Source organism: Bidens hawaiensis, unplaced genomic scaffold (genome assembly GCF_021521415.1).
Source record: "Bidens hawaiensis isolate Kalapana, Puna unplaced genomic scaffold, B.hawaiensis_p1.1 tig00064144_1, whole genome shotgun sequence".
Classification (NCBI taxonomy): Eukaryota; Viridiplantae; Streptophyta; class Magnoliopsida; order Asterales; family Asteraceae; genus Bidens; species Bidens hawaiensis.
The window spans coordinates 30017-56865 of record NW_027501476.1 but is presented as its reverse complement, the minus strand read 5'-3'; the positions used below and the strand labels follow the sequence as shown (position 1 = coordinate 56865).

The following is a 26849-nucleotide window of genomic DNA, read 5'->3' as shown; positions in this document are numbered from 1 at the left end:
ATAATAATAATAATAATATGAATTTAAATCTAAAATAATAATATAACATTCATATATATTTACTTAAATTTTTATACATTAATCCAAGACCGATTTTAAAGATGTTAGTAACCCGGGTGTTCATCTTTTCCCAAATCAAAACAACATCATATCCACTCCACCCGATTCAAGTATATAACTAAAAATATAACCAGTTATTAACAATTTAAAACTGACAATCGATATATAAAACTAACAATACCAAAACCCAAATTAAATTTACCTATTATAAGTTCACGAGTCGTGGCTCTATACCGAAAAGGAACCGAGCCGAAACGGGGTCGTCGGAGGGAGATGACGAGAAGAGAGAGAGAGAGAGAGAACCGTAGAGAGAGAGACACGAGAGTGAGATACGGAGGGAGAGAGACCGAGAGGGAAAGAGAGAGTGGCGGAGCTGCAGTGCCGGGTAGGCGGCGGCCGGTTTTCCGGTCGCCAGAAAACGAAACCGAAGGAGAAAGGGGGAGCGGGTGGCTGGGGTTTCGGACCAGAGGGAGGTAGGTAGTGGTGGTGGTGTGTCGGAGGTGGGGAAGGAGAGGGTTCGGTGGTCGGAATTCGCGCCGCCGGACTCTCGCCGGAGATTCGCGGCCGCCGGAAAACGCAAGAGAGAAAGAGTGGCGGCTGGGTGAGATAAGTTAGGGTTAGGGTATTTAACTATTTATATGTAGTGTATAAATGTTACCTTTTGGCCCCTCAAGTTCTAGTAATGGTTTAAAACGAGTTTAAATGTTTCCAAGCTTCTAATAACTTTACAAAACTCAGTTTGAACCCCTTAAGTTTTTCTTAACAACACTATATTATGACCAACATCGATTTATTTAAGGTCGAGGTCTAAATGATATTATATAATAATTAAATAAGGTTTTTGGATGTTAAGTCGGGCTTACATAATAAAAGTTTACAAAACGAGTACCACTCAAGACTTAAATTTGACGAATGTCACATCAATCTTAATACTAATATTAAGATAGTACCTAATCATGTTGGTCTAAATCATCGTGAGACGAGTTGTGGTCTTGGTTCGTGTCCTTGTAGAAACATATCGCAATGCAACAATAAATTATCAAGTTTACTGAGCAAATACATACCAAAAGTCGATAGTACTTGTCTAAACGAGTATCGTTGTTTGTTTCTGGGTCAAACCAGCTTTTGAGTATTAACATGAGACCAATGTTTGCCAACTTTCCAAGACACATCACAATTTCCATATAGTCCTCACCGTAATTCTTCACGGGTTTATCTACTTGTGACCAGAAAAACGTTAACAACCCACTCTTTGTAAGTCCTTCCATGAATCCAAGCATAATGAACTGCGGCACTAACCAAAGAAAACTTATGGATGTTTCTGCATCATCATCAGCAAAATTTCGGATTTCTTTCAACCTGTGAATCTCTAATTGCCAAGCAAAAGTACAAGATATGATATAACAAAGCATTCCGACGCCAATTTTAAGCTTCTGGTTATGGCGAAAACAAGTCCACTTATACAAAAATGGAATGGCAAAGCATGAGAAATCTTGAATCACATTGTATATCTGGACCGGCATTTTGTCATTATTTTCAAGATTGTCGAATTGTTCGGTATAGAAAGTGCTTCCGACTGCTGATATTAGGGACACCACAAAGAAAGTTCCCCATAACGGAAACATCCTTAACAGGCTTCGAAGTACCTTCAGATCTTCTTTGTAGCACCTATCTACTTGGTCCATTTCCCCTAGTGGTGATCTTCTGGGTGTAATCCCTTCATTTTCCGGGTTTCTTTCTTGAGATGTTTCTTGTGTAGAGGTATTGGTTGAACATCTACTTAAGAAAACAATATATTGTAGGATTTACTTTAAAAAAAATAAAGTGTCGTATGGAAACATTTGAATCTACACTAAAAGATAAATTGTCAATGATTTAGTTGTGTAAAAATCCTTTTTTTAATAGAAATAGGGTTAGAATATCTCAAGTGAGGTTAAAACCCACAACCTTTTAATTAAAAGTCATACCCCTTTACCACTAAACCAAACTAGTGGTTGTGTAATTAAACATTATATATATACATATCGTTTTTCAAAAAAATTTATATATAATTTATAAGAAAAAAAATCCGGGCTTGTCGGGTTGTCAGGCCGGGGTTTCGTCGATCACCTAGCCCTCCCTTATAGTCAGCCCTGTGTTTTCATTTGTTTTAGTTGTAGCTATTGTAAGAATATATATATATATATATATATATATATATATATATATATATATATATATGTGTGTGTGTGTGTGTGTGTGTGTGTGTGTGGTCATCATTATCATTTATATAATATTATATATAAAAGTTAATTATATCTTATTATATATTAGTTTGGTAATTGTTGATAGGTCATATTATCTTTAATTAACTAATAAAGGGTTTCCTTTGGGTGTATATAAAGAGAGATAAAGATTAACATCATAAACTAATCTCGCACACATACAATTTTGTGTCTCCTCTCTCTTAAACCGGGTCCCTGAACCTCAACACGATCCTTAACTATATATCTTAAGGGGAACTCGATCAAGCTGACAACTATGTCGTCTACATCCTTCACCGATTCGGTTACTACTCTCCATGCTATAACAGATACACATATGATTAATGGTTTTATTATATTATCATGTTTTCCATTATCACTATGAGGAATTGATAAACATGTGGTATCAAGAACAATGTTGTTTAATCGGTTTTTCATGGTTTTTCATTAAATCTGGATTTAAACCAGAAGACTTGAATCTAAAGTTTTGATAAACCCTAATTTTGATTTTTTATTATGCTTGTACTTATTGAAATCGGTTTATATATAAACTGTTTAAAACCTTTAGAACCCGATTTCACATTAAAAACCTGTTAAAATTTTATGGTTTTTTTGTTGATGTTCTTCGTATTTATCATGGTTTTTTTTTCGAAAATAATACATATTTTTGTTAAAATTCGGATTATGATTGTGTTTTTCCTAAAATAATTGGATAAACAAATCTCTAATTTTTTTTTTTGAAATTTGAATAATTACTAAGAATATAAATTTCAAAATTAAACAAATCTTGGAGATAAAATGAATCCCTAACCAAAATATTATTACCTTAAATAATTTTTTTATTTTAATGCTTACCGAAATCTCGGTCAAACCGAGATCTCATAAAACCAAAATCTCACAAAACTAAGATTTCATCAAAACCGAAATCTCATTAAAACCGAAATCCCATTAGGACCGAAAACTTATTAAAAACCGAAAACCTAATAAAAACCGAGAACTTAAGTGTTGACCGATAACTCATAAGGGTTGACTGAGAACTCATAATTTAAAGATATGCCCTTGTGGGTCTAGAGAACATATCAAGTGTGGAATCATGTAGAGCATGCATTCGTCTTTAAGAAGAAACCGATATGTACTCTAGTTTTTTGTTGACCATCTTCTCTAGTTTTTTGTTGACCATCTTTTACCTTTGTGTTGTTTTCATTTGTTTTGGTTGTAGCTATTTAATGAGGGTAAAACATTTAATAAAAAGTGTTTTAACATTCCAACTCTTTTTGTGAGTGTGTGATACTGATAACCAACAAATATTACCGTGACTTGGATTTAAGTAGCTCGTGAATGCGAGCACGAATCACCCTGAAGAAGATCACAATGGGTCTATGAGTTAATTCGCCTTGATGATACAAACCATGTCCTTTACAAAAGATCATCAAGTTGACTGTCATTGAGATTAAGCAAGTCCAGAACGAACTATTCCAAGTTGTATGAGCTCCCCCAAGAGAATATGGGGCAACCCACATTGTTGCTGAAATGGAACCAGAGGCAGATGCTATATTCCACCACAATGTTGCTCGTGCATAAGATCGCTCTTTGTTTCGATTTTCTGATTTGTCAACTTCATTAACCAAATCATTAAATACGTTTTCTAAGAGATTATCTCCTGATCTTCCAAGAGCTAAGAGAACTAGTATGATCACAGCAAGCCATGTCACATCGTACGGATTGAATATCAACAATAATATCACTCCCTGCAGTAGCAAGAGACATGTGTTTACAAGCATAGATACATACATTAATTCAAAAAAGAAAATATTATATTGGAACAGCCTAAATGAAAGCTAACAAAGATGATTCTCGAATAATCCGATGAATTAGTCACACTTACACTTATAAATGCGGTGGTTGAAAACAGAAGTGTTCGGAATCGTCCCACATATGAATCAGCCAAGTGAGCCATGATTATCACAAAAAGTGATGATAATGATTCTTGAATGTTTGAAAGGACTGTAGACCTTACAAAAGGTTCATTGTGGTCTACCAAGTACCACATAAGATTGTCCACAATCGCTTAGTATGTTAAGGAACGACTAAACACCAAACCTACATGCCCAACACATTGAAGTAGGTTGATACCGAAACAAAGTTTTCATAAACAAACCCGAAAACACATAACACTAATCGGATATGAAACTGAACTTACCAATGACAAAGAGGAGACGATGATCGTAGATAATTATGTAATTTCTTCTGCAGAATATATAAACAAGAGTAGAAACTATTAAGACCCCCAAAATTGAATAGGAAATGATGATCGTAAGGTCCATTGAATATTATAAGATCAACTAGATTGCTTCTTGGGAATGCAGTTTGCCGAGTGCTTTGAGTCACTCTTTTTGTATTTTACATTCTTAATGGTAAACACCACATTCTGTATATCACAGTTCCACAACTCATGTTTCACATGTTGTCCTTTCTACCATTTTTAAAAGTTCATGGTAAATATAATGTTAACATAAACACAAGTTAAAGTGACCGTATCAAAGACCGGAAAATATATGTAACACTTTCGGATGTCATATATGACTTAGATATCTTTCTGAATCACGAAGATTTCGTTTTCAGATTAAGTATTTCACAGGTAATGTAACTAAATACTCGGATACGACAAAAAAATTATTTTCAAGAAGTTTTAATATGTGAATTTCGAATGAATTCGATTATTTTAATTAGGCTAAGTGATTTCCTTTATAGACGTGTCAAATCAACACAAATTTAGGTTAGGGTGAAATGTACTTTCGGAGACTAATAAGGTATACTCGAATCGTTTTATACAAATACCAATTGACAAGGTTCGTGGCTTCAAAATGAGTTATTTAGGCAAGGAGATTTTTTTATGGCAACTTACACACCTTAAGTTCTACTTTTAAATTTATACTTTTGTGTAACATTCTAAAAATTTTGGTTCAAATTTGACAAATTATGAAAGATGACCCAAAATATTCCCAAAATATGTGATGAAAAATGTGAAATAAAGAAATGGGTTTATCTCACATTGATAAAATAAAAAATTAAAATTATCCCACATTGAAGAAAGAAAACATAAGATTTTACATACAAATGATTATAATCAGAATAGTATTTATTTTTTATTAAGAAACATAAAGTTTTATACAAGGGATAAGGGATATAGTCAAATTAATATTTCCGTATGGCTTAGAAACGTAAAACTTTATATACAAAAGTTATAGTCAAATTGATATTTTTTTCTTGAAGAAGAAACAGAAACAAAAGATGTTTCTTCATGAAGAAGAAACATATAACAAAGGGTCTAGAGGTCCAACTATTTTATAAAAACAAGTGATATATTAAGGTTAAAGCTATGCAAAACAGACTAACGGTCTCGATGATCTAGTATTTACAAAAGTTATTCTCATATTATAGGTCCTTGGTAACGCTCAAACATAACAGTGAACTGCATTGATCATAACAAAGGTGAATACGTCTAAATCCTTATATAATCATAATATAAGCTATTCACTTATACAAAAGTTTGCATGAGATTACAGATTCCTAAAATTTTAGTATCTGTTGGCATCAAGCTAGTTATACTTATGCCTGGATCATTACATATGTGGGTAGAGGGTAGGCATACCCTGGCAGGTGTAGTACAAGTTCCCGTCTCGTTGAGCCAGTCTATAAGGTTGTGATGGCTTGACTAATGTGTGATATATATGTAATCATTTTTTATATTATTTACTATATGTATGAAGTGTTAATTTGATTGAAGTTAATTTCAAGTTGTAAAGCTGTAAAGTAACATATTAAGAATCACTCTTGGCCTCTTGGGCCATACATGATCTCATATGCATTCCACAAAAATGGAGACTGGTCGGGAATAACCTGGAACATAAAAGCAAAAGCTCTCTCTGTACATGGTATAGCTGCTCTTTATTTTTATTAAAGTTAAAGCTAGACTTGATTTGTTCCTTGCTTTAGATGACAACCATGAAGATATTGAAACGTAATTGGTGCCGTCAAGTCCCTATTGGGCCACTTGGCGGCACCATATTGGTCCTTGCCATTTGTTTTTTTGTTTTTCTTTTTTTTGTGTTTTAGTTCTAGTACTCTTAACGAACATGTATAACGGAAGCCAACCGAACGTCAAATTTGTTTTTTTTGTTGTTTTAATTTCGGTATTGTAACGAAAATGACGGAAACCAAGTTAAAGTTAGACTTGGTGTGTTCCTCGCTTTAGATGACAAAAGCTCTCCACGAGTTGTCATAAACTTAATGATGTATTTATTAGTTGTCATATTTAATTTCTTAATTGTGGTATTATTTAAGTTTAGTTGTAAATGATTATAATCTTGTGTAAAGCAACCTAGTATAACCTTAAAAGTTCATGTAGTAATATATTAGTTCTTTCTAAGATTGTATTCTTTGGTTTGTTTTGTTTTATATACTACTACCTACATCACTCACATATAAAATTGTGGTTTTGCCTACAAGACACCGCACAAATAAGCAAGCATGTGATCCAATAGATTCTTCACTTTCAAGCAATTTCCTATATACCATACCTTATCTTCCATCTTCCACCATTGATCATAAACAATATGAACAACCAATATTTGTCTTTTGATCACGCTGAATCCGATAGTTCCAATCAACAATATGAATCCTGAGAACAACGAATTCAATTATCAGATCAACTATATTAATAACAGTGGGTCAGGACATGCTCAGCGTATTCCGGTGCCTAAAAAAAGAAACTTTTGGTTCTTTTTCTCATATTCTAGCTTTCTTGTTGTTTATCTAATATTTGTGCTTGTAATTGCATACACCTATCCCCTTAAACCCGTATACAATATCAAAAACTTTAATCTTCCGGTGTTTGATGAATCGCCCAATATAACTGAACAAATGAAGAACTCAGTCTACATGGAGGTCCACTTCACCAACCGCAATCCACTCATATCGTATCGGTATCATGACTTTATCATTGTCAGTATAGATTATTATCCTCGCTCGGGTGACCCTGTTAACTTTGCAGGTACTAAAATTGATCAAGGCTTTTATCAGCATAACCAAAATCATAAGAAGGTTAAAGTTCACATGCCCGCAACTGATGGTTTATCCAGTTTATTATCTCAGATAAATGACGAATCCAAATACATTTATTTTCGCGTGAATTTAGTTTTCAATGTGAGTTTCAATTGTAAAGTGTCGTGCATGCGTAAAGATCCTTTGCTTGTGAATTCTAGAATTTGGTATGAGTTTCCGAAACCGAATAAATGGTAAAAGAATAAATGTACAAGATTGAAATATATCATTGTGATGATCAATGTAACTGAACTCTTTATAGGGCTTTTGCAAGTGCCTTGTAATTTCAATCTAGATCAAGATTATTAATGATTATTGTTTGAACCTTTGAATGAATGCACATATTCTTTATGAAGGTTTCGTTGTAAATTTGTGATTAATTTGGTAAAACCAGTTTTTGCTTTATAATGAGTAACTACTAAACAAATAAATATCACTAGCGGAATATACTGATAAAATATCCATCAATATACTAACCCCACATATACTTTTTAATTCGTTGGAAAAAAATATTCTTATATATAATTAAATCCATTAGTAATTCCATCGGTAAAAAGTTTGCCAGTAATCCATCGAAAATACATCACTCAAGGTCATATCCTACGACCAGTTACCAACGATACCGCAGCTTTTTGAAGTATTAGCTCGTAGATCATGATACTCCGGTTATTGTTTAGTCGTGACTATTGAAACCATGAACTAACAAGTCCATATTACAACAAAAATAGAATTATTACAGTCAAACTATAAGAAAGTGACCAAAGTAGACACATTTGGGTAGAGGGGCCTTCCAGCTAAATTTTCTGTCACTAAACTCTCAAATATTGGTGTGTGTCAAAGAATAATTCGATCCGAGGGCTCTTGCACAAATTAGTTCAACCCGGTTTTGTAACCTTTGATTGGTACGTTGCACATTTAGTGAGTCTTTCGACACTACCATTCATCGTAATCAGCTACTATCGTTACGTGATTCAAAAGATAATCAAGTCTTGGCCAATCTTGATAACAAAAAGGTAATTAAGTCTTGGCTAATGAAGATAAAAAACAAGATGAACAAGTGATGTATAACTCTAAATTATACATATAAACCTTACACACTGTCCCACATTTCAAGAGATTTATAATGCAAATTCCTTAACTGAAATTCTTTGAATTTGTAGGTTTATATGGTGTTTTGGAGAAGTATGGAAGAAACCATCGGAGTCGTAGACGGTTGCAGAGCTGAAGTTGGGATTGATGGAACAAGCAAAAGAAGAGGAGGACGTATGGACCGTACTCACATCAAATGGCTCGCATAAGTGTTAAAAAAACATTTTGAACTTAGCATTAGACTATTGTTATTATTATTCGGTCGTATTATATGTGTACGTAACATTAAGACTTAGGTTTATTATTATTATGTGTTTTGGTGGTTAATTAACGAACACGTACACATCCTAACCGTTGCAACGGTTGTGTTCTTCTATGTATCCGCCAAATACACTATTAAGTATGTGTATCCATTGTAAATATATTCACCAAGTTACTAATACCATTAACGTTTTTTTTTATTCACACATCCGCTGCAAATTACACACACACATTCACAATATCGTTTCGCTTGTTCGATTATCGTTTTGTTAGGAATCAACAAGAAGTGGCTAAACCATTTCAGAGACCTAAGGCGTACTAATTGATAGAAACCCCAACCCATACGAATTTTCACATTAATTCATATATATATATATATATATATATTCAAAAAGACAATTGTCAAAGTAATAGCAGGCCAACAATATCTCCCCAAAGGGTCAAAAAACTTGTCATCCCCATGAGCCGGGAATCAAAACCTGAGACCCCTAGAAGGAAACCCTATGGAATAAATCTTGACCACCCCTATCACAGTGGTGATGGCAAGTAGTTAATTATATGAGAATGTAAGTACAGACTTGGCAAAATTCACCACACAGTTTTGGAGGCGTTCAAATTTGTATATATAATCACAAGATATATAAAAATTAAAGTATGCTAGAATAAACATGAGTTCATAAATTGAGATAATAAAGAGTAATTAACAAACTAAACAAGAGGAATCCTATTATCTCGAAACTTCAATGTCATCACTATAATCGCGCGTGAAGCTTCAATCTTATAACTAATAATAAGATACGTACCTAATCATGTTGGTGCAGATCATCGTGAGATGAGTTATGCTCCTTTTTCGTGTCCTTGTAGAAACATATCGCAACACAACAATAAATTATCAAGTTTACTGAGCAAACACATACCAAAAGTCGATAATACTTGTCTAGACGTGTATTGTTGTTTCTTTCTGGATCAAACCAGCCTCTGAGTATTAACATGAGACCAATGTTTGCCAACTTTCCAAGACACATCACAATTTCCATATAGTCCTCACCATAATTCTTCACGGGTTTATCTACTTGTGACCTGAAAAACTTTAACAACCCACTCTGTGTAAGTCCTTCCATGCATCCAAGCATGACGTACTGCGGCACTAACCAAAGAAAACTTATGGATGTTTCTGCATCCTCATCAGCAAAATTTCGGAGTTCTTTCAGCCTGTGAATCTCTAATTGCCAAGCAAAAGTACAAGATATGATAGAACAAAGCATTCCGACGCCAATTTTAAGCTTCTGATTATGGCAAAAACAAGTCCACTTATACAGAAATGGAATTGCAAAGCAAGAAAAATCTTGAATCACATTGTATATCTGGACCGGTATTTTGTTACTATCTTTAAGATTGTCGAACGGTTCGATATAGAAAGTGCTTCCGACTGCTGATATTAGGGGCACCACAAAAAAAGTTCCCCATAAAGGATATATTCTTAATAGGCTTCGAAGTACCTTCACATCTTCTTTGTAACACCCATCTCCTTGGTCCATTTCCGCTAGTGGTGATCTTTTGGGTGGAACCCCTTCATTTTCCAGGTTTCTTTCTAGAGATCTTTCTTGTGTTGTGGAATTGGTTGAACATCTACGTCAACATATTGTAAACTTTAGTTTCTTTATGCAATAAACAAAGTGTTGGTTGGAAGCATTTGAATCGACATATATAAAAATATAAAATGTCAAATGATATTGCACTTAATTTTTACACAATGAAATTAATAAAATAGCTTTAATTTTCCATTAAAAAGTTTGAAATCAAGTAATGTTTGGCAAGTGTCTTTTGGCGCAACATAGATATACATTTTAATTTTGGCGCAACAGATTTTCATCCATTCTCGAGTTTACATATTAATTTTGGCGCTCAGATCTAGTATTGGAGTTATGATTGTCTGAATTAAGTGGGTGTGCGAAGGACTAATACAAAGCATCATGTGACCATTTGAAATATAAACATCGTGGATTAAGTCATGTTTAAAGATATGCACTTGATGGTCTAGCCGTCGTCTACTCGTGTCATTCGTTGAGATATGTGAGGCATACATTCGAGTCTTTAAGAAGATGCCGCTATTTTTTTCTAGTTTGTTGTTTAATGTCTCTTTTATCTTTGTTTGTTTTAATGTGTTTTTGTTATAGCTATTTAAGTAGCGTTAAACATATAATAAAAAGTGTTTAATTGAACTCTTTGTGTGAGTGAGTGAGTGATACTGATAACCAACAAAGATTACCATGACTTGGATTTAAGTAGCTTATGTATACGAGCACGAGTCACCCTGATGAAGATCTCAATGGGTCTGTGTTTTAATTTACTTTGTTGATACGCACGATGTCCTTTACAAAAGATCATCAAGGTGGCTGTCATTGAGATTAAGCAAGTCAAGAACGAACTATTCCAAGTTGTATGAACGCCCCCAAGAGAATATGGAGCAGCCCACATTGTTGCTGAAATGGCACCAGAGGCATATGCTATATTCCACCACATTGTTGCTCGTGCATGAGATCGTTGTTTGTTTCGATCTTCTGATTTGTCAACTTCATTTACCAAATCATTAAGTACGTTTTCTAATAGATTATCTCCTGATCTTCCAAGAGCTAAGAGAACTAGTATGATCACAACCAGCCATGTGACATCATACGGATTGAATATCAACAATAGCATTACACCCTGCAGTAGTAGTAAGAGACGTGTGTTTACAAGCATAGATACATAGCCACAAATAACAACACTTTCAGTATAAGAATACCTAAAAGCTAGCAATTTCATATAATTCAATAAGCAAATATGATATTCACTACCGGAAAACAAGGGGTTTCGCTATGCAAAATGTAAGGCTCATTTCTAGTTTAGTCTTTTGTATTTGTAACTTGTATTTTGTTAGTTTGTCTAAACTTGTATATTGTATGTTTGGCCCAAAGGCCAATTGTATTTGGAGCCCATTGGGCCGTTTTATATGAAAGATGTGTATGGGAATACACACACTATATATTGTGTGTGTATCACATACACAACATAACCTTTTGCAAATATTATTCTCTAACCTACAAACTCTCTCTTTCTCTCTTCTTGTTCTCGGCCTAAATAATCACCAAACAAGATCCGAGATCTCGGTCCTAGCTAGTTGTTTCCGTCAACTAGTTGAGAGGTTGATCCAAGATAACTAGTAATAGTTAGTGTGTCGTTAGATCTGGTCACGGGACCTACACAAAATTTGCTACACAACTTTTTTTTAGCAAATTGCTACGCATTTATGATAAAATTGTGATGCAAAAGAAAACCCTAAATTACCTACGAGTTTTGCTACGAAATTGTGATACAACAGAAAACCGTAATTTACTAATTTCCCTACAATTTTGAATTTTTTTTATTTATATAAATATATAAAAGCCCCTTGATTTCTAGTAGTGATTAATTGGGACATACTAAATGAAAGCTAACAAAGACGATTCTCAAAACTCCTAATGAATTAGTCACGCTTACACTTATAAATGCAGTAGTTGAAAACAGAAGTGTTCGGAATCGTCCCACAAAGGAATCAGCCGAGTGAGCCATGAATATCACGAAAAGTGATGCTAATGATTCTTGAATGTTTGAAAAAATTGTAGACCTCACAAAAGGTTCATTGTGGTCTATAAGATACCACATAAGATTGTCCACGATTGCGTAGTATGTTAAGGAACGGCTAAAAACCAAACCTGCATGCCCAACACATATAATTAAGTAGGATGATACCGAAACATAGCTTTTATGATCAAACACGAAAGCAAAGCTTTTATAACATTAATCGGATATGAAACTGAACTTACCAACGAGAAAGAGGAGATGATGATCATAGAAAAATATGTAATTTTTTCTGCGGAATATGTAGATCAGAGTAGAAACAATCAAGACACCCAAATACGAATAGGAAATGACGATCATAACTCATAAGGTTCGTTGTATATTATACGATCAATTTGCCGAGTGCCATGAGCTAGGGTCACTCTTTGTGTGTTTTATTTTCTAATAGCAAACACCATGTTCTATTGGCAATGTTTTTTTCTATATAACAGTTAGATAACTCATGTTTCACATGTACGTTGTTCTTTCTACCCACTATTTAACATTAATCATTCTCCACTTTAAAAGTTCATGACAAATAAAGTTTTAACATAAGTACAGGTTAAAGTAGACAGTATCGAAGACTGGACAACATATAAGAGTTTTGGATTGCGTATATTACTCAGATGTATTTTTGAATCATGTAGAGGTCATTTCAAATTAAGTATTTCTCGGGTAACGAAATAAATATTCGGATAGGAAATAAAGTTTCTTTTCAAGACATGTGAAATTTGGATGAATTCGATGACTAAATTAGGCCAAGTGATTTCCTTTATAGATGTGTCGAACCGACACAAATTCAGGTTGGGATGAAATGTCGTAGTTAGAGATTTTTAAGGTATATTCAAATAAGTTGGAATTAAATTGAGAAGGTTTGTGGCTTCGAAATAAATTATTTAGACAAGGAGATTTTTTCATTAATTTCAAAATTTATACCTTTATCTATGGGCCATTTGTATAAAAAAAAAGTAACGAAAAGAAGACAGTGAATGAAACCCAAATCATCTTTCTGGACGGATTACTTAAGACTGTTGTACTTTAACCATTCATGACCAAAAAAGTTAAAATAATAAAAATAATTAAAAAAAATTATTTATTGGAAAAATTGGGATGCCAAAATACTTAATAATAATCATGTGTTTGAAGTCTTATTTAATTTATATAACTACTTTTAAGAGTGTATCTTAGAATTAATGACAAAACTATAAACTAATTAGAGTCTTATAAAATCATGTATTTGACCACCAAATATGTATTAATATCAACTTAAACAAAAGTGAATAGATTAGTTGAAGTTTAATGCTTATACAAAAAGTGGAACCAAACTTATGTGACAAATAATATTCATATTATTTTATTTAGTTAAGGTAAAAAGATTTGATCAATTTATTTTTAATTTGTTACCACTTGCCAACCTACTCCTCGCCTCTACTCCTAACTTTTCCCTCGTACCCTCTCAGATTGTTAGTACATTCTAATGTAACTTTCATGTCCATGTGTAGGAAGTGTTAACTGCTTGTCTGCTTGAAGTTAATTTCAGGTTGTAAGTTGTAATAACGAATAATCACTCTTGGGCCATACGTATCTAGGGTTGTCAAAACAGATCTTATCGTGTTTAACAAGTTAGAGACAACGTGCTATAACAGAAGTATCAAATATGAATACGACTCGTTTGACTACTTTATATCTCATGGATATAAGACAATTTTGAATTTTATGTACCAACAAGAAGAAATGATAGAGCATAACCTACTAATTTGAGTTCTTTAAATAAATTAATAAATAAATAAAATAAAGAATCACATAGCACACTTTTTTATTAACATGTTTTATCTTTTATGAAACATGTGTCCAATCTCTCATACTGATTACATAAAAATACAGACTAGTCACCTAGAACATAAAAGCAAAAGCTCTCCCTATGGTATAGCTACTTTTTATTTTTATAAAAGTTACTTTATAAAGTTAAAGACTTTATTTAAGATCATATCAACGCTGATTCTTGATTTGGCGGTGAAATAAAGGGTGGATATGTGTATAAGCCATAACTAGCTGTAAAGCGAATTATAAGAAGCTTATTTATTAGATAGTCTTAAAATGTAATTTTTCGTTTAATTTTGTTTTCGTTTTAATCATTGTATGGGTATAAGACCCCCTTGGTTGTAACAAGCCCAATGCGCAAATCCATTTGGGCCCATGATGTAAGTTAACCTAGTTATGTATAGGTGATCAAATCGGGTTGGTCAAAGGAACCGGAACCGGTTCAGAACCGGTTCCATTAGTCAACATCACTGTTTAAACCGGTTCCATGGTCGAACCGGTTAGGGAACCGAACCGGTTCCCCAACCCTCGGACCCGGAACCGGTGGAACCGGTTCTGACCGGTTCCTAAACCGGTTCTTACACTGTAACCGGTTCCAACCGGTTACAGTGTAAAATATTATTTTTTTTTTTCGTTTTTCGTTTCCGCTGCTTGTGTAGGTGATGATTTGTGTTCTTCTGATTTCTGAAGAGGCTCATGCTACTTTTGTTGTTCACCCACAGAGCAATGGTAAACAACATATTGAACTTAATGCTATGAGTGTCAGCGTGTTTGAATTGATTAGTCTGTATCGTGTATCGTGTAATGGTGAACTTAAATCTGTATCGTGTTACATTTGTTGAGTTTGCTATGTATTATAGTCTTTTGGCTTACGCAAGTCAAATGCTGAATTATAATCAAGAGCGGTGTTATATGACTCGTATTTGTATAACATGTTAAATAAAAAAAACAATTAACATAAAATTCATTTTATTTACTTTAAGAAGTTCAAAAAAAAAAAAGGTTACATGTTTTAAAATATTCAAAAACAAACTAACAAAACATTAAACTTATAAATATAAAGTTGTGACATATTATTTCTAGAAAAGCCTTCTTGTTCGTCGTAATTATTGAGTGGCGACTTATTCATCAGAATTACTTGTAGAAACGCCTTCTTGTTCGTCGTGCACTCGAACATCAAGTGGTGTTTCGTCTTCCAGAGTGGTTACGTGTTGAACACGATCGATTGAGTCCAAGTGATCCTTCAAGCAAATGCACATCTCCACCGACTCCAAATTCAGTCTTGTTCTTCTCACCGATATTACCCTGCCACTAAGAGAAAAAGCAGATTCCGAAGCTACCGTAGAAGCTTGGGCGGTTAGTAAATCACGGGCCATGGTGGCAAGAATCGGAAACTCGGTTTCCTTTACCTTCCACCAAGCCAAAACATCAAAAGTGCCATATTCCTCTTCGGATAAACCGGTAGAGAAATCATATGCACTATACCTTCCTAGTTCGCTTGAAGGGGTGTTACCCCTTTGTTTTTTAGCCGTTACGTTGCGAACGGTGTTCATAAGGCTAATCATGGGGTCTCGTACTCTAGTAGTACTTGAACTTGATGAAGACCCCCCGGCGTAGGCATGTGTATGTGACCCATATTTATTTATATAAAAGTCATACATAAATTTAAAATTCAAGTTAAAATCATTTTGTGCCTCTGTTGAAAAGTTTGGGTCAACTTCATGCATATCTAAGGCTGAAAAAATTTCGTCTATCACACATTCAACCCCCGTAACATTTAACATTGGGTTTAAAGCGGCGGCGCAAGTAAAAATCGGTGGCAATTCAAGAAAGTATTTTTTTAATTTAAACTTCATTGGTAATATGATGTTTGAAAACATTGAACTTTTATTTTCAAATTCTTTAAGATTGTTAACGATTAAAAATAACTCCGAAAGAACCAAGGGACTTGTCGGATAATACGTTCCCGATAGTTTCGTAGTTGAAGTTTTAAAAACTTCAAGAAAAGTCGATAAGTCATTGATAATTTCCCATTTCTCATTTGAAAAGGGGATTGCCAAATCATTCTCGGCAAGACTAGAATGAAACATTTGTAAAGTTTCTCTTTGTTTCAAAGCACTTTGAAACATTATGCAAGTGGAATTCCATCGATGAGGTACATCCCAATTAGCTCCCAAAGCTTTTCTTCCCGTATCTTTACAAAATTTTCTATAATCCATTTGTCTTTTTTTACTTTTCTTAAAAACTTCATGTAGCATTACTCTAAAATCGTTTATAACCGATGTAACCTCATCCGAAGCAAGTCCGTCTTGCACGATTAAATTAATGATATGTGCAACACACCTTGAGTGAAAAAATACACCATTGCAAATCGGCGTATATTTTAATTTTAATTTATCAACCGCCGATGTATTATTCGACGCGTTATCAAATGCAATTGAAAATATTTTATTTTCTAGTTTATAAGTTTTTATAACATAATCTAAAATTTCAAACAAATTATCTCCCGTATGTGGATACTCAAAGAGTTCGAAAGAAATGGTGCGTTTCATCATTTCCCACGATGACGGGTCTACCCAATGAGCGGTGACACAAAGATAAGATTCGGGTAGACCATGTGGAGCCGACCAAACATCACTAGTTAAGTTTATTCCCGTATTTATATTTTCAAAATATGCAATTAGTACCTCTTTGGCCTTCTTCCACAATTTTAAACAATAACGTTTAAGAGTATGACGACTTACGTGAATGTATTGTGGTTGAAGCGTATCTCGAATCATGGCGGTTAAGCGAGGGTTGTCGAAGTGGCTAAACGGCAAAGCTTCTTGAATCACAAACTTCGCCATACGATCTTGAACTCGATCAATTTGGTATGTAAATATTCCGCCTTCACTATCCATTTGCGTTTGTTGCGACTCGACGTTCTGTTTCAACGCCCTGCAATACGGTCTTTCGATGTGTTTCTTCAAATTTGAATTCGAAAGTGGGTTTAAATAAATCCCACAAAACTTGCACCGAGCCTTCAATGAATGGTCACTCAATTCAACCAAATCCCAATTGCACCAAATCTCTTGATTACGATTATGAGGTACAATACGAACGAAACTTGGTCCGGCGGTGGAACCTTGACCAACCGATGATTGTGAGGCAGCCATAACAACAAATATGAATATAGAAGAAGAGAAAACAAGAGATTAGAGAACTCAGAACGTTGTAATAGCGTTTTTTTGTATTTTTTTGCGTTCGGGTTTGCGTTTTGAGTGTTGTGATGAACCCATTACACCAAATACCTATTTATACTAGTAGTGGGGTGTTTGGGGAGCCAAAAAAACGGCCATTTTTGACCCCAACGGTCAAAAAACGGCCATAAAACCGTTTCCCAACGGCTAGAACTACTCCAACGGCTAGAACCGGTTCCGAACCGGTTCCGGTCGAACCGGTTCCAGAACCGGTTCCGGTTCGGTTCCGGTTCCTACCCGGTCCACCTCCAAAAATGTCAAACCGGTCCCGGATCGTCGGGTTGAAACGGAACCGAACCGGTTCCTACGAAAAACGGGTAGGAACCGGTTCGGTTCCGGTTCGGTTCCACCGAACCGGTTCCAGGAACCGGTTTTGTTGTCCACCTCTATTAAGTTATGGAGTATAAAGAGACATGTACACTACACTCCATATCCTGATAGACTTGATGATTCTGCTCACCAAGCCTACATATTGATCCGAAATTTGTTGTTAGATCCATCACGAGACCTACAATTAGTATCAGAGCAATAAAGATTTATCTTTGTTTGTGAAAATCTGAGCATGTTTAAAACATTTGAAAATTTGATCGGACCTTTGAAAAAATGATAATACATTGACTGAATGCATCTAGCTCATGGATAAATTAGGCTAAAAAGAGCTATAAGCACGAAATCTGATGTGCTCAATAGGATTCACATGTTTAGTAAAAACTTAAGTGATAAAAACTAAAATACGCTAGATTTAGTGGTTTTATTCTTTGAAAGGTGTTCATTTCTCAAGATACATTATTTCGAATTATAGACAGAAATATGATTATCCAGTCATACACGAGCCCGTTAGTGGTTGGTCACCACAAAAATATATGTTGTTTTGTTATTAAATGCTGAAAATTGAAAAGGAAAGGCAGAAACAAACTGCAAAAGTGCTTAAATGTTTGATATCATCATAGAATGTTGATAATACGCAAACATAAAGGGGTATATTAGAACCACTTGAGGCAGGGCAGTAAGTATGACAGCAGTAAGTCCGAACTGCGTAGCAAGTAAGTCGAGGGTTCAACCTTTTTCGTTTGTAAAAGTTTGCAAAATATCTTAAAAGTTTAGTTTATCTTAAATGTTTTAATCCAATCACTAGGGGGTTGGAGCCATTCGGGGTGATATGGAGAAAATATTTAACCCTTAAAAATAGATATAAGACATCATTGTTCTGATATTGTGTGTTTGAGTGTTTCTTGATCTGAGATCCTGATAGACTTGGTGATTCCGCTCACCAAGTCTACAGATTGATCCAAGATTATTTGTTAGATCCCATCACGAGACCTACAAGAACTATGTTGATGTTGTAGTGGGGAACGCCCGGCCATAAATGTCACCAAGGTGATTGCCATGGTGTTATACACTTTGAGGCTTTGGAAGCATTAGTCGTAACCATCGATCTCTTGTCAAAATGAAGTGGGTAATCCATTATATTGAATTCTCAATTTACGAGGAATATGTTCATTTTGATGTAGAGGTTGTTAACATGACTGAGAAAACACAAACCATAGGGTTTGAGGTAATCCTAGTATGAATGTATGATGGGGAGTTATGAAGACAATAAACAAAATGTGATGAAAATGATCACATAGAAGTTCATTACCATTTGTGTGATCTCATGGTAGAGGGTTTCGAGAGTAGAAAAATTCAAAAGTACTAATGGAGTTATTGATGATTAGAAACTTGTGTTAACACAACCTAGTATAACCTTAAAAGTTCATTAAATAGTATATCAATTAATTCTTTCTAAGATTGTATTCTTTGGTATGTTTACTACTACCCTACATCACTTTCATATAAGGTCCACCTCCATTTTGCCAAAGCCACTAATATTGTAAGTACTCCTTTGGGGATGAGAGCTAAATTGTGGCTTTGCCTACTAAAGCAAGTGACCCAATAGATTCCTCACTTTCATGCAATTTCCTATATACCATACCTTTATCTTCAATTCCACCATTGATCATAAACAATATGAGCAACCAATTCTTGTCTTTTGGCATTGACTTTGATATCGATGAAGTAGTAACCAGTGATGAAGATTATAGTCCTGCACGAAGAAACAAAACGAATTCTGAGAACGACGAAGACAACGATCAGAACTTGAATAACAATGGGTCAGCCCATGGCCAACATGTTCCGGTACCTAAAAGAAGAAAATTTTGGTTCTTTTTATCCTATTCTAGCTTTCTTGTTTTGTATCTAATATTTGTGCTTGTAATTGCGTGCACCTACCCCCCTTAAACCAGCCGTACACGAAATCAAACACTTTTATCTTCCCGTATTTGATGAATCACCCAATATAACTGAACAAATGAAGAACTTAGTCTACATGGAGTTCAACTTTATCAATCGCAATCCACTCATATGGCATTGGTATCATGAATTTAGCATTGTCAGTATAGATTATTATCCGCGCTTGGGTAAGCCTGTTCACTTTGCAGTTACTACAATAGCTCAAGGCTTTTACCAGCATAACCAAAATCATAAGGTTAAAGTTCACATGCCTGCAACTGGTTTATCCCGTTTATTATCTCAGATGAATAACGAATCCAAATACATTTATTTTCTCGTGAATTTAGTTTTCAATGTGAGTTTCAATTGTAAAGGTTCATGCATGCGTAAAGATCCTTTGCTTATGAATTCTAGAATTTGGTATGAGTTTCGGAAACCGAATAAATGGTAAAAGAATTGATGTACAAGAGTGAAATATATCATTGTAATGATCAATGTAACTGAACTCTTTTTAGGCTTTTGTAAGTGCCTTGTAATTTCAATCTAGATCAAGATTATTAATGATTATTGTTTGAACCTTTGAATGAATGCACTCATCCTTTATGAAGGTCTCGTTGTAAATTTGTGATTAATTTGGTAAAAACCAGTTTTTGCTTTATAATGAGTAACTACTAAACAAATTAATATCACTAGCGGAATATATATACTGATGAATTAATATCCATCAATATTAACCACATGTACTTAATTTTCCATTGGAAAAAAATATTCTTATGAATCCATTAGTAATTCCATCGCTAAGAAGTTTGTCAGTAATCCGTCGAAAATCAGACTACTCAAAGTCATATCCTGCGGCCAATTACCGACGATACCGCAGATTTTTGAAGTATTAGCTCGTCGATGATACTCCTTTGGTTATTGTTTAGTAGTAACTATTGAAGCCATGAACTAACAAGTCCATATTACAACAATATATATATATATTACGGTCAAACTATAAGAAAGTGACCAAAGCAAACACATCTGGGTAGAGGGGCCTTCCAGCTAAATTTTCTACCACTAAAATCTCAAATATTGGCATGGACGAAGCTTATTGAGGGCCAAGGGTGCCCAACTGTTTTTTTGCGCAGTAGTGTAAAATAACTCGTTTTTCGCCCAAAAATTTGTATGCGTGGTGTAATCTTACCCGTTTTCGTCCAGGCTTCGTCACAGAATATTGGGGTGTGCCAAATATTAATTCGATCCGAGGGCTCTTGCACAAATTGGTTCAACCCGGTTTTGTATCCTTTAATTGGTTGTTGTATGTTTAGTGAGTCTTTCGACACCCTAGTCGACACTTACCATACCATTCATCGTCATCAGCCACTATCGTTACGTGATTCAAAAGGTATGACATGTTTTATGATTGACATCAACTGGCCCCGGACAATAGATGTCGAAGACCACAACAATAATTTGTACACTTTTGTGGGACTCAAAAGATGAATAAAACACAACGACTTTATCCTTATGAATTGCTAAAAAGAATGGGGGAAAAGTATTAATGCTGTCATGTCAAAGGCCAACACCTACTTTCTCTATATCTTTATATAACATGTGGGAAACATTTACTCATGGTCTATTAAAGTGAACTATCTCATCAACAAAAACTAAATAATTATCATAAGTTTAGTTGAAAATATCTTAAAAGTTAATGTCTATATGATGAATAAAAGCAAGGTCACTGTTACATATAATGATGCAAATGAGCTTGACAGGACTCAAGTTCAGATTGAAAACTCTTTGCTAAGTTTATTGGAAGTTAATCCTAATTAGTAATTGCATGTTTATCTAGGTGTTTGTCTCAATGGCAAAGCTTGGACAAGAACGCGGGGAAAAAATCAGAAACGAGGGGGAGGGGGCAGGCTCAATTTTTCGATCCTAATTAGTTATCAGTTTGATTTAATTGCGTGTTTATCTAGGTGTTTGTCTCAGTGCCGAAGCTTGGACGAGAATGAAGGGAAAAAATCCTAAACGAGGGTGATCGAGAGGGGGCAAGCTCAATTTTTCGATCAAAAACGGTAAATTTACACTACGTATAAAAATTTCCAGGTAAAATCTGGGTAAAGTTGCACTACTGTGTCAAATAAAACACAAGGAGCCACCCTTGTCCCTTAAGAAGCTTCGCCAATGGTTTGTCTTACTAGATATTAGGAGTATGGATTATAGTATGTTTAGGAAGTTATTTAATATAAATAGAAGGTAGGGTATGCAATCAGTGTGCAAGTTTATTGATTACTAGCAACAGTCTAGTATTTGATTGCAAAACCAATTGTTCGAGTGTTATTTCCAAGGCCACCGACAAAGTTTGAGCTCAGCTCAATGTGTTTTCGTATGTAACAAACGCGAGTTTGACTCACGAAAGATTCTAGATCGGCTCAAAAAACTCAAATATTTAAATAAAACTTTTTTTAAACTCAAATGTTTAAATAATTAAATAGGATACGATTGGCACGAACATGTAGATCTACGAAATTCTCTACATCCAGAGTTTGTAACTCGAATATACGTGTATAGTATGCATCTCTAACCAGATAAATGTTGGTTTGGATCAAGATGACAGCTTCTGTAAAGATGTTTTTTTTCTACTTTGTTGCGGTTGTTTTCGATTAGACGTTCCTGTTTGTCCCTTGAGCTGCAACTTCAGATTGATTGTCCAGTGGCATGTATTGTGCCATGATGGCCCTGATCTCAGAATCCATGTATGTCTACACAAAATATTCACAAAGAAACAATAAGAACACCCTCCTAAATTCCTAATTAATATCATGTCAAGAATCTAAGTAAGTTGAACATGTACAAGTGAAACTACTAGAAAATAGCATTTGTGATCGTTTTGACCATCTCAATTACCCTTTTGCGACGCGTGGGAAATCACTTTTCGACCATGTTTGTGACCCTAACATAAAGGTGGCTAAATTTGCAACTGTTTTGTCTGGCCAAATTGAATTTTATTTTGTTCTTTTATTTTTAAAACCACTAAACAAATTCGGTAGCAATAGTTGCGGCAAAATTAGTTTGTATTTTACCTTTTTTTGTTTTATAAAACTAGAAACTGCATTTGCAACTATTTCAGTTGATATATATGCGCCGGATTGGGAAAAACAATCCTTGTTAATAATTTTGCGAACGATTTGTTTTGGCTGCTTATTTTGCGATCAATTTGTTTCAGCCGCTAAGTTTAATATTAATTGTGTTCTTGTTGATAATTTTGATACAACGTGATTCTGATCGTTAATATGGTTGCTAAAACTACGACCGTTTTTTATCAGTGGCAACTGGCAACCATAATTGTGTATTTGTGTGATAATCTAAATATTTACACTTTTAAATGTGTAGAAAATGATTAGATAAAGTTTTTAATTAACATGTTTTCAAGTGTGAATGATAATTTATATTTTTACATACCTAGCTATGACTTTGTACTATTTTAGACTAAAAATTATTTTTACAAACTCATGTTTGTGGTAGTGACATTGATTATTTCACATTCTATATATAAGGAGAAGGAAGCATTGAAGATGTTACTCAAGAAAATGCATACCCGGATTCTGTATTTGTAGAATGCATACGCTATGCCTCCGGCAACTGCCAAACCGAGAACGATGATCCATACAAAGCCCCATCCAACTTCCCGCCTAGCATCAAATTTACCTATTTTTCAACAAGCATAGTATTCATGAGCTGAGCTCATATAAGTCAATAATGCTCAAATGCTCAAAAAAAACATTTATTGTCTAGTTAGATCATATATACTACTTCTTTGTAGTTTTTTGATAGGAAGTATCCGTAATTCATGCATGTATAAATTTTAGAGAGTACAAGATTTGCTACAAAAGAGACTCAAAACGAAGTGGTTGTTTCTAAAAGAAGAGAGTAATAGGAAACAAGAACACTCACTTATACACGTGTCGTGTTCTCTAATATATAGCAAATCACCACCAACAACACCACACTGACACTCGTAACTACCCCATGTATTCTTGCATTTGCACTCGGGACACTGACAAGCCGTCTTCTCTTCGCATTCATCAATGTCTGGTATGTACATAGTAAGGACATGACTTCATTAATGTGTTTGACATATTAGGACATTCTAACTTTAATAATATGTTCAACATACATAGGTTACATAAGTAATAAAAATCATCAAACTAATTTCCTTATATATGTTATTTTAATTTTGTACTACTTATGAAAGGAGAAAATACCTTCACAGTTTTTAACTCCATCTCCCTTGAATCCTGGTGGACATTTGCAACCCTTGGAATGATTATCCTAATGAAAATTTGAAACATAAAATAAAACATAATGGGACAATAAAAGATGTAATTACAAAATAAGATGTATGTATAATGATTCATAGAGATTGAGCACTAACGATACAAGCCGAATACGTTCTACCCTGTTGGCTATCTTTCCAACAACCTCCATTGTTAAGCCAACAACGCAAAGCTCCCGAAGCTGCAACAATATATGGCACTGATCAGTAAAAGCACATTGACAAGAGATGATTGATACGGTTAATACGAGATAACCACTCTCCAAGAACGTAATAGATTAATGAAGAGACTAAGACATTTTTATTCATTCAGGTTTTCTCTAGTTCCTATTACAAGACTTAAATACCAAAAGAAAATTACTAATAGAAAATACGAGCATTAAAGATAAGACTAATATTATGGTAAGCATTTATGGAGTCACATGTTGAACCCTTGAACTATGCATCATTGACTTGTTCTGGTCATTCAATACTATGCTGATCCGGTTAAAGACTCTTTGATGGATCATCATTATGGGTCAGGTCATGGATGTTGGATTAATGGCCTTAATATCGTATCAATGATGCAGTATACAAATTACCTTCACAATGTTTATAACCGTCGCCAAAAAACTTTACGCCTTGAACAATTGGGCATTGGCACACTCTTCCCCTAAAAGTATCCTACACAAACCCATCAAACCATTAAAAACTATATTATGTGAAATTATGCCTAAACAAACCAAAAAATATCATAAGAAAAAAGCTCTTTATACCTGGCAGGCTGTGATATTCGAAGCTTTGTCGATCCAGCATCCACCGTTGTTTTCCATACACTCATTTGTTTCAATTCCTGAAGCCATGATCGTATGTATACATCACTTGCTAGGTGTACATGTGACTTCTTGTAAGTTTAAGTTATGAGCAAATGAGAAAATAACAAAGTAACATATCTAAAGAAGGGACTGACCATCTCTTAAACAAATGACTGGCTCTGTTGTCTCCTCAAATCCTGAACAAATGGCCTTTAGAACCGTTCCTTTATCGAGCTTACCTGATCAAGAAACGGTTATTTGGATATCAAACGCCTATATGTTGGTGATATTATTTTAGTTGGATTTACTTAAGATCAAAGAGAAATGGGTATAAATATTGTTACAAGTTAGGATGTGTCGAGTAAACATTTCTTCGCGTTTATGTGGCGATCGAGCTATATTTTAATCTTAATATTTGTTATATGTTGCATACCGCGAAATTGTCTGTTGTTTATGATGAGTGTTGGCAATATAGTGACATCTCCGCGGGGACCTTTACCTATCTGTGAAAGCACAAACTTAACCTCTTTAGACCTCTTGATTCCAAAAATTAGTCGAGTATTTTAATTATATCGTAAATTCTTCTAAATTGATCAACAAACCTGCGCATTCTGCTCGGCTTTCAACACTTGGTTATCCACATCTGCTTCTGTATCTCCCACGCATTCTCGTATTTTCTTCACATCAACACCTGAGAAAGATAGCCACAAGTATTTAGTGACATAAGAACTTAAACATGCCGTCACTAATCACATTAAGATATAAGGGTTAGATCCGATACAAATAAAATTAAAATACTAAACATACAAAAAACCAGAGTAATTAAAGTTTTGAACTAGAGTAATTATGTTAGAAAAAATAATATAGTGTAATAATAATTACTCTAGTTCAAAAGTTACAATGTAATAATAATTAATTACTCTAGTTATTTGTACATTTCTCACGATAAAAGTCATTTGTATTAATTTAATCAGTCATTAAATGTTTTAAAACCTCACCAAGTGATGCAATCACATCTTCAGCACACTCTTTAGTATACTTCTCATCTGTCATCGGACACCGAATCGCAAAATCCGTCACATAATCCCACCAAAGCCACGGTTTTCCGGATTCATTAGCAACTTTAAAAAAACACGCTTGCCGCAAATTTTGCACGACAACATCTTTCCCATCATACCCGCGACCAAAATCCTCATCCGGGTCCGGAGCGCAATATCTCCCATTATTAATACATTGAGACTTACATTGCTTACTCAAAATAAAAGCCTCAGGACAATACCAAGTAACATAATGTGGTGTAAACTGAGTGTAACCTTTTTTTTCCAATATTTGAGCCACCCCTTTAAAATCTTTCAAAAACTCTTTTTGGCTGTCGCATTTGGGGCCGCACTCGTCGTTGCTGTTTGTCCAGAACTCGTATTCGACTCGGTCATCAGGGTGTGGGAGAGCTTCTCTCCAGTCAAGGTTTACTTTCACCATGTCTGGTTTGCTTAAGGCTTTTTTAATGGCTTCACCAAGTGACTGGCTTATAAGGGCTGATGGGATGGATATGTTTTGTAAGTAATCGGCTCGGGCGTGGCCTTCTTCGGGTGTGTCCATGGTGATTAAGGGCTCGGGCCGGTCATCGGCTACAAGAACTGCAGCTGCTCCAGCTTTCTGTGCATTCCATGCCTTTAGTGTGAAATAACAATCTGCCAAAAATAAATTTGTGTAGATTTAACTTGAAATGTTGATAAATTATTACTATTTATAATAAATTATAATTTGTTTTTAATTCCATTTTTCTATCAAATCTTATGTATTACACTGTTCGAGATCGACTCGTTAGAATCTAAAATCAAACCAAAATGTAAAATGTTCTAATAAATGAGTCCGAGACTGAGCTTTATATACAGAGCTCACCTAAGCTTATTTTGTTATAGTGTAATAATAATTACATTACAACAAATGAGTAGCATAATAATAAAAACTCAAGTTCATAAACAAGAACAACAGTAACAATATTAATTTT

At 34.6% G+C, this 26849-nt stretch overlaps 1 protein-coding gene and 2 pseudogenes across 2 annotated transcripts; all 3 read right to left on the bottom strand.

The window, feature by feature from the left end:
* Positions 1-1010: 1010 nt before the first annotated feature.
* On the bottom strand, positions 1011-4627 carry LOC143604183 (protein NRT1/ PTR FAMILY 5.14-like; annotated as a pseudogene).
* A 3792-nt stretch (positions 4628-8419) lies between these two features.
* Positions 8420-12927, bottom strand: LOC143604185 (protein NRT1/ PTR FAMILY 5.14-like; annotated as a pseudogene). Its single transcript, XR_013148239.1, has 4 exons — positions 12602-12927; positions 12276-12490; positions 11026-11462; positions 8420-10385 (listed from the first exon to the last, which is right to left on the bottom strand). The product of XR_013148239.1 is annotated as a protein NRT1/ PTR FAMILY 5.14-like (transcript).
* A 12200-nt stretch (positions 12928-25127) lies between these two features.
* LOC143604187 (vacuolar-sorting receptor 1-like) lies at positions 25128-26531 on the bottom strand. Its single transcript, XM_077080745.1, has 2 exons — positions 25837-26531; positions 25128-25529 (listed from the first exon to the last, which is right to left on the bottom strand). The coding sequence occupies exons 1-2, from the start codon at positions 26435-26437 to the stop codon at positions 25432-25434; spliced, it is 699 nt and encodes a 232-aa protein (XP_076936860.1). The 5' UTR covers positions 26438-26531; the 3' UTR covers positions 25128-25431.
* Between the last annotated feature and the right edge of the window lie 318 nt (positions 26532-26849).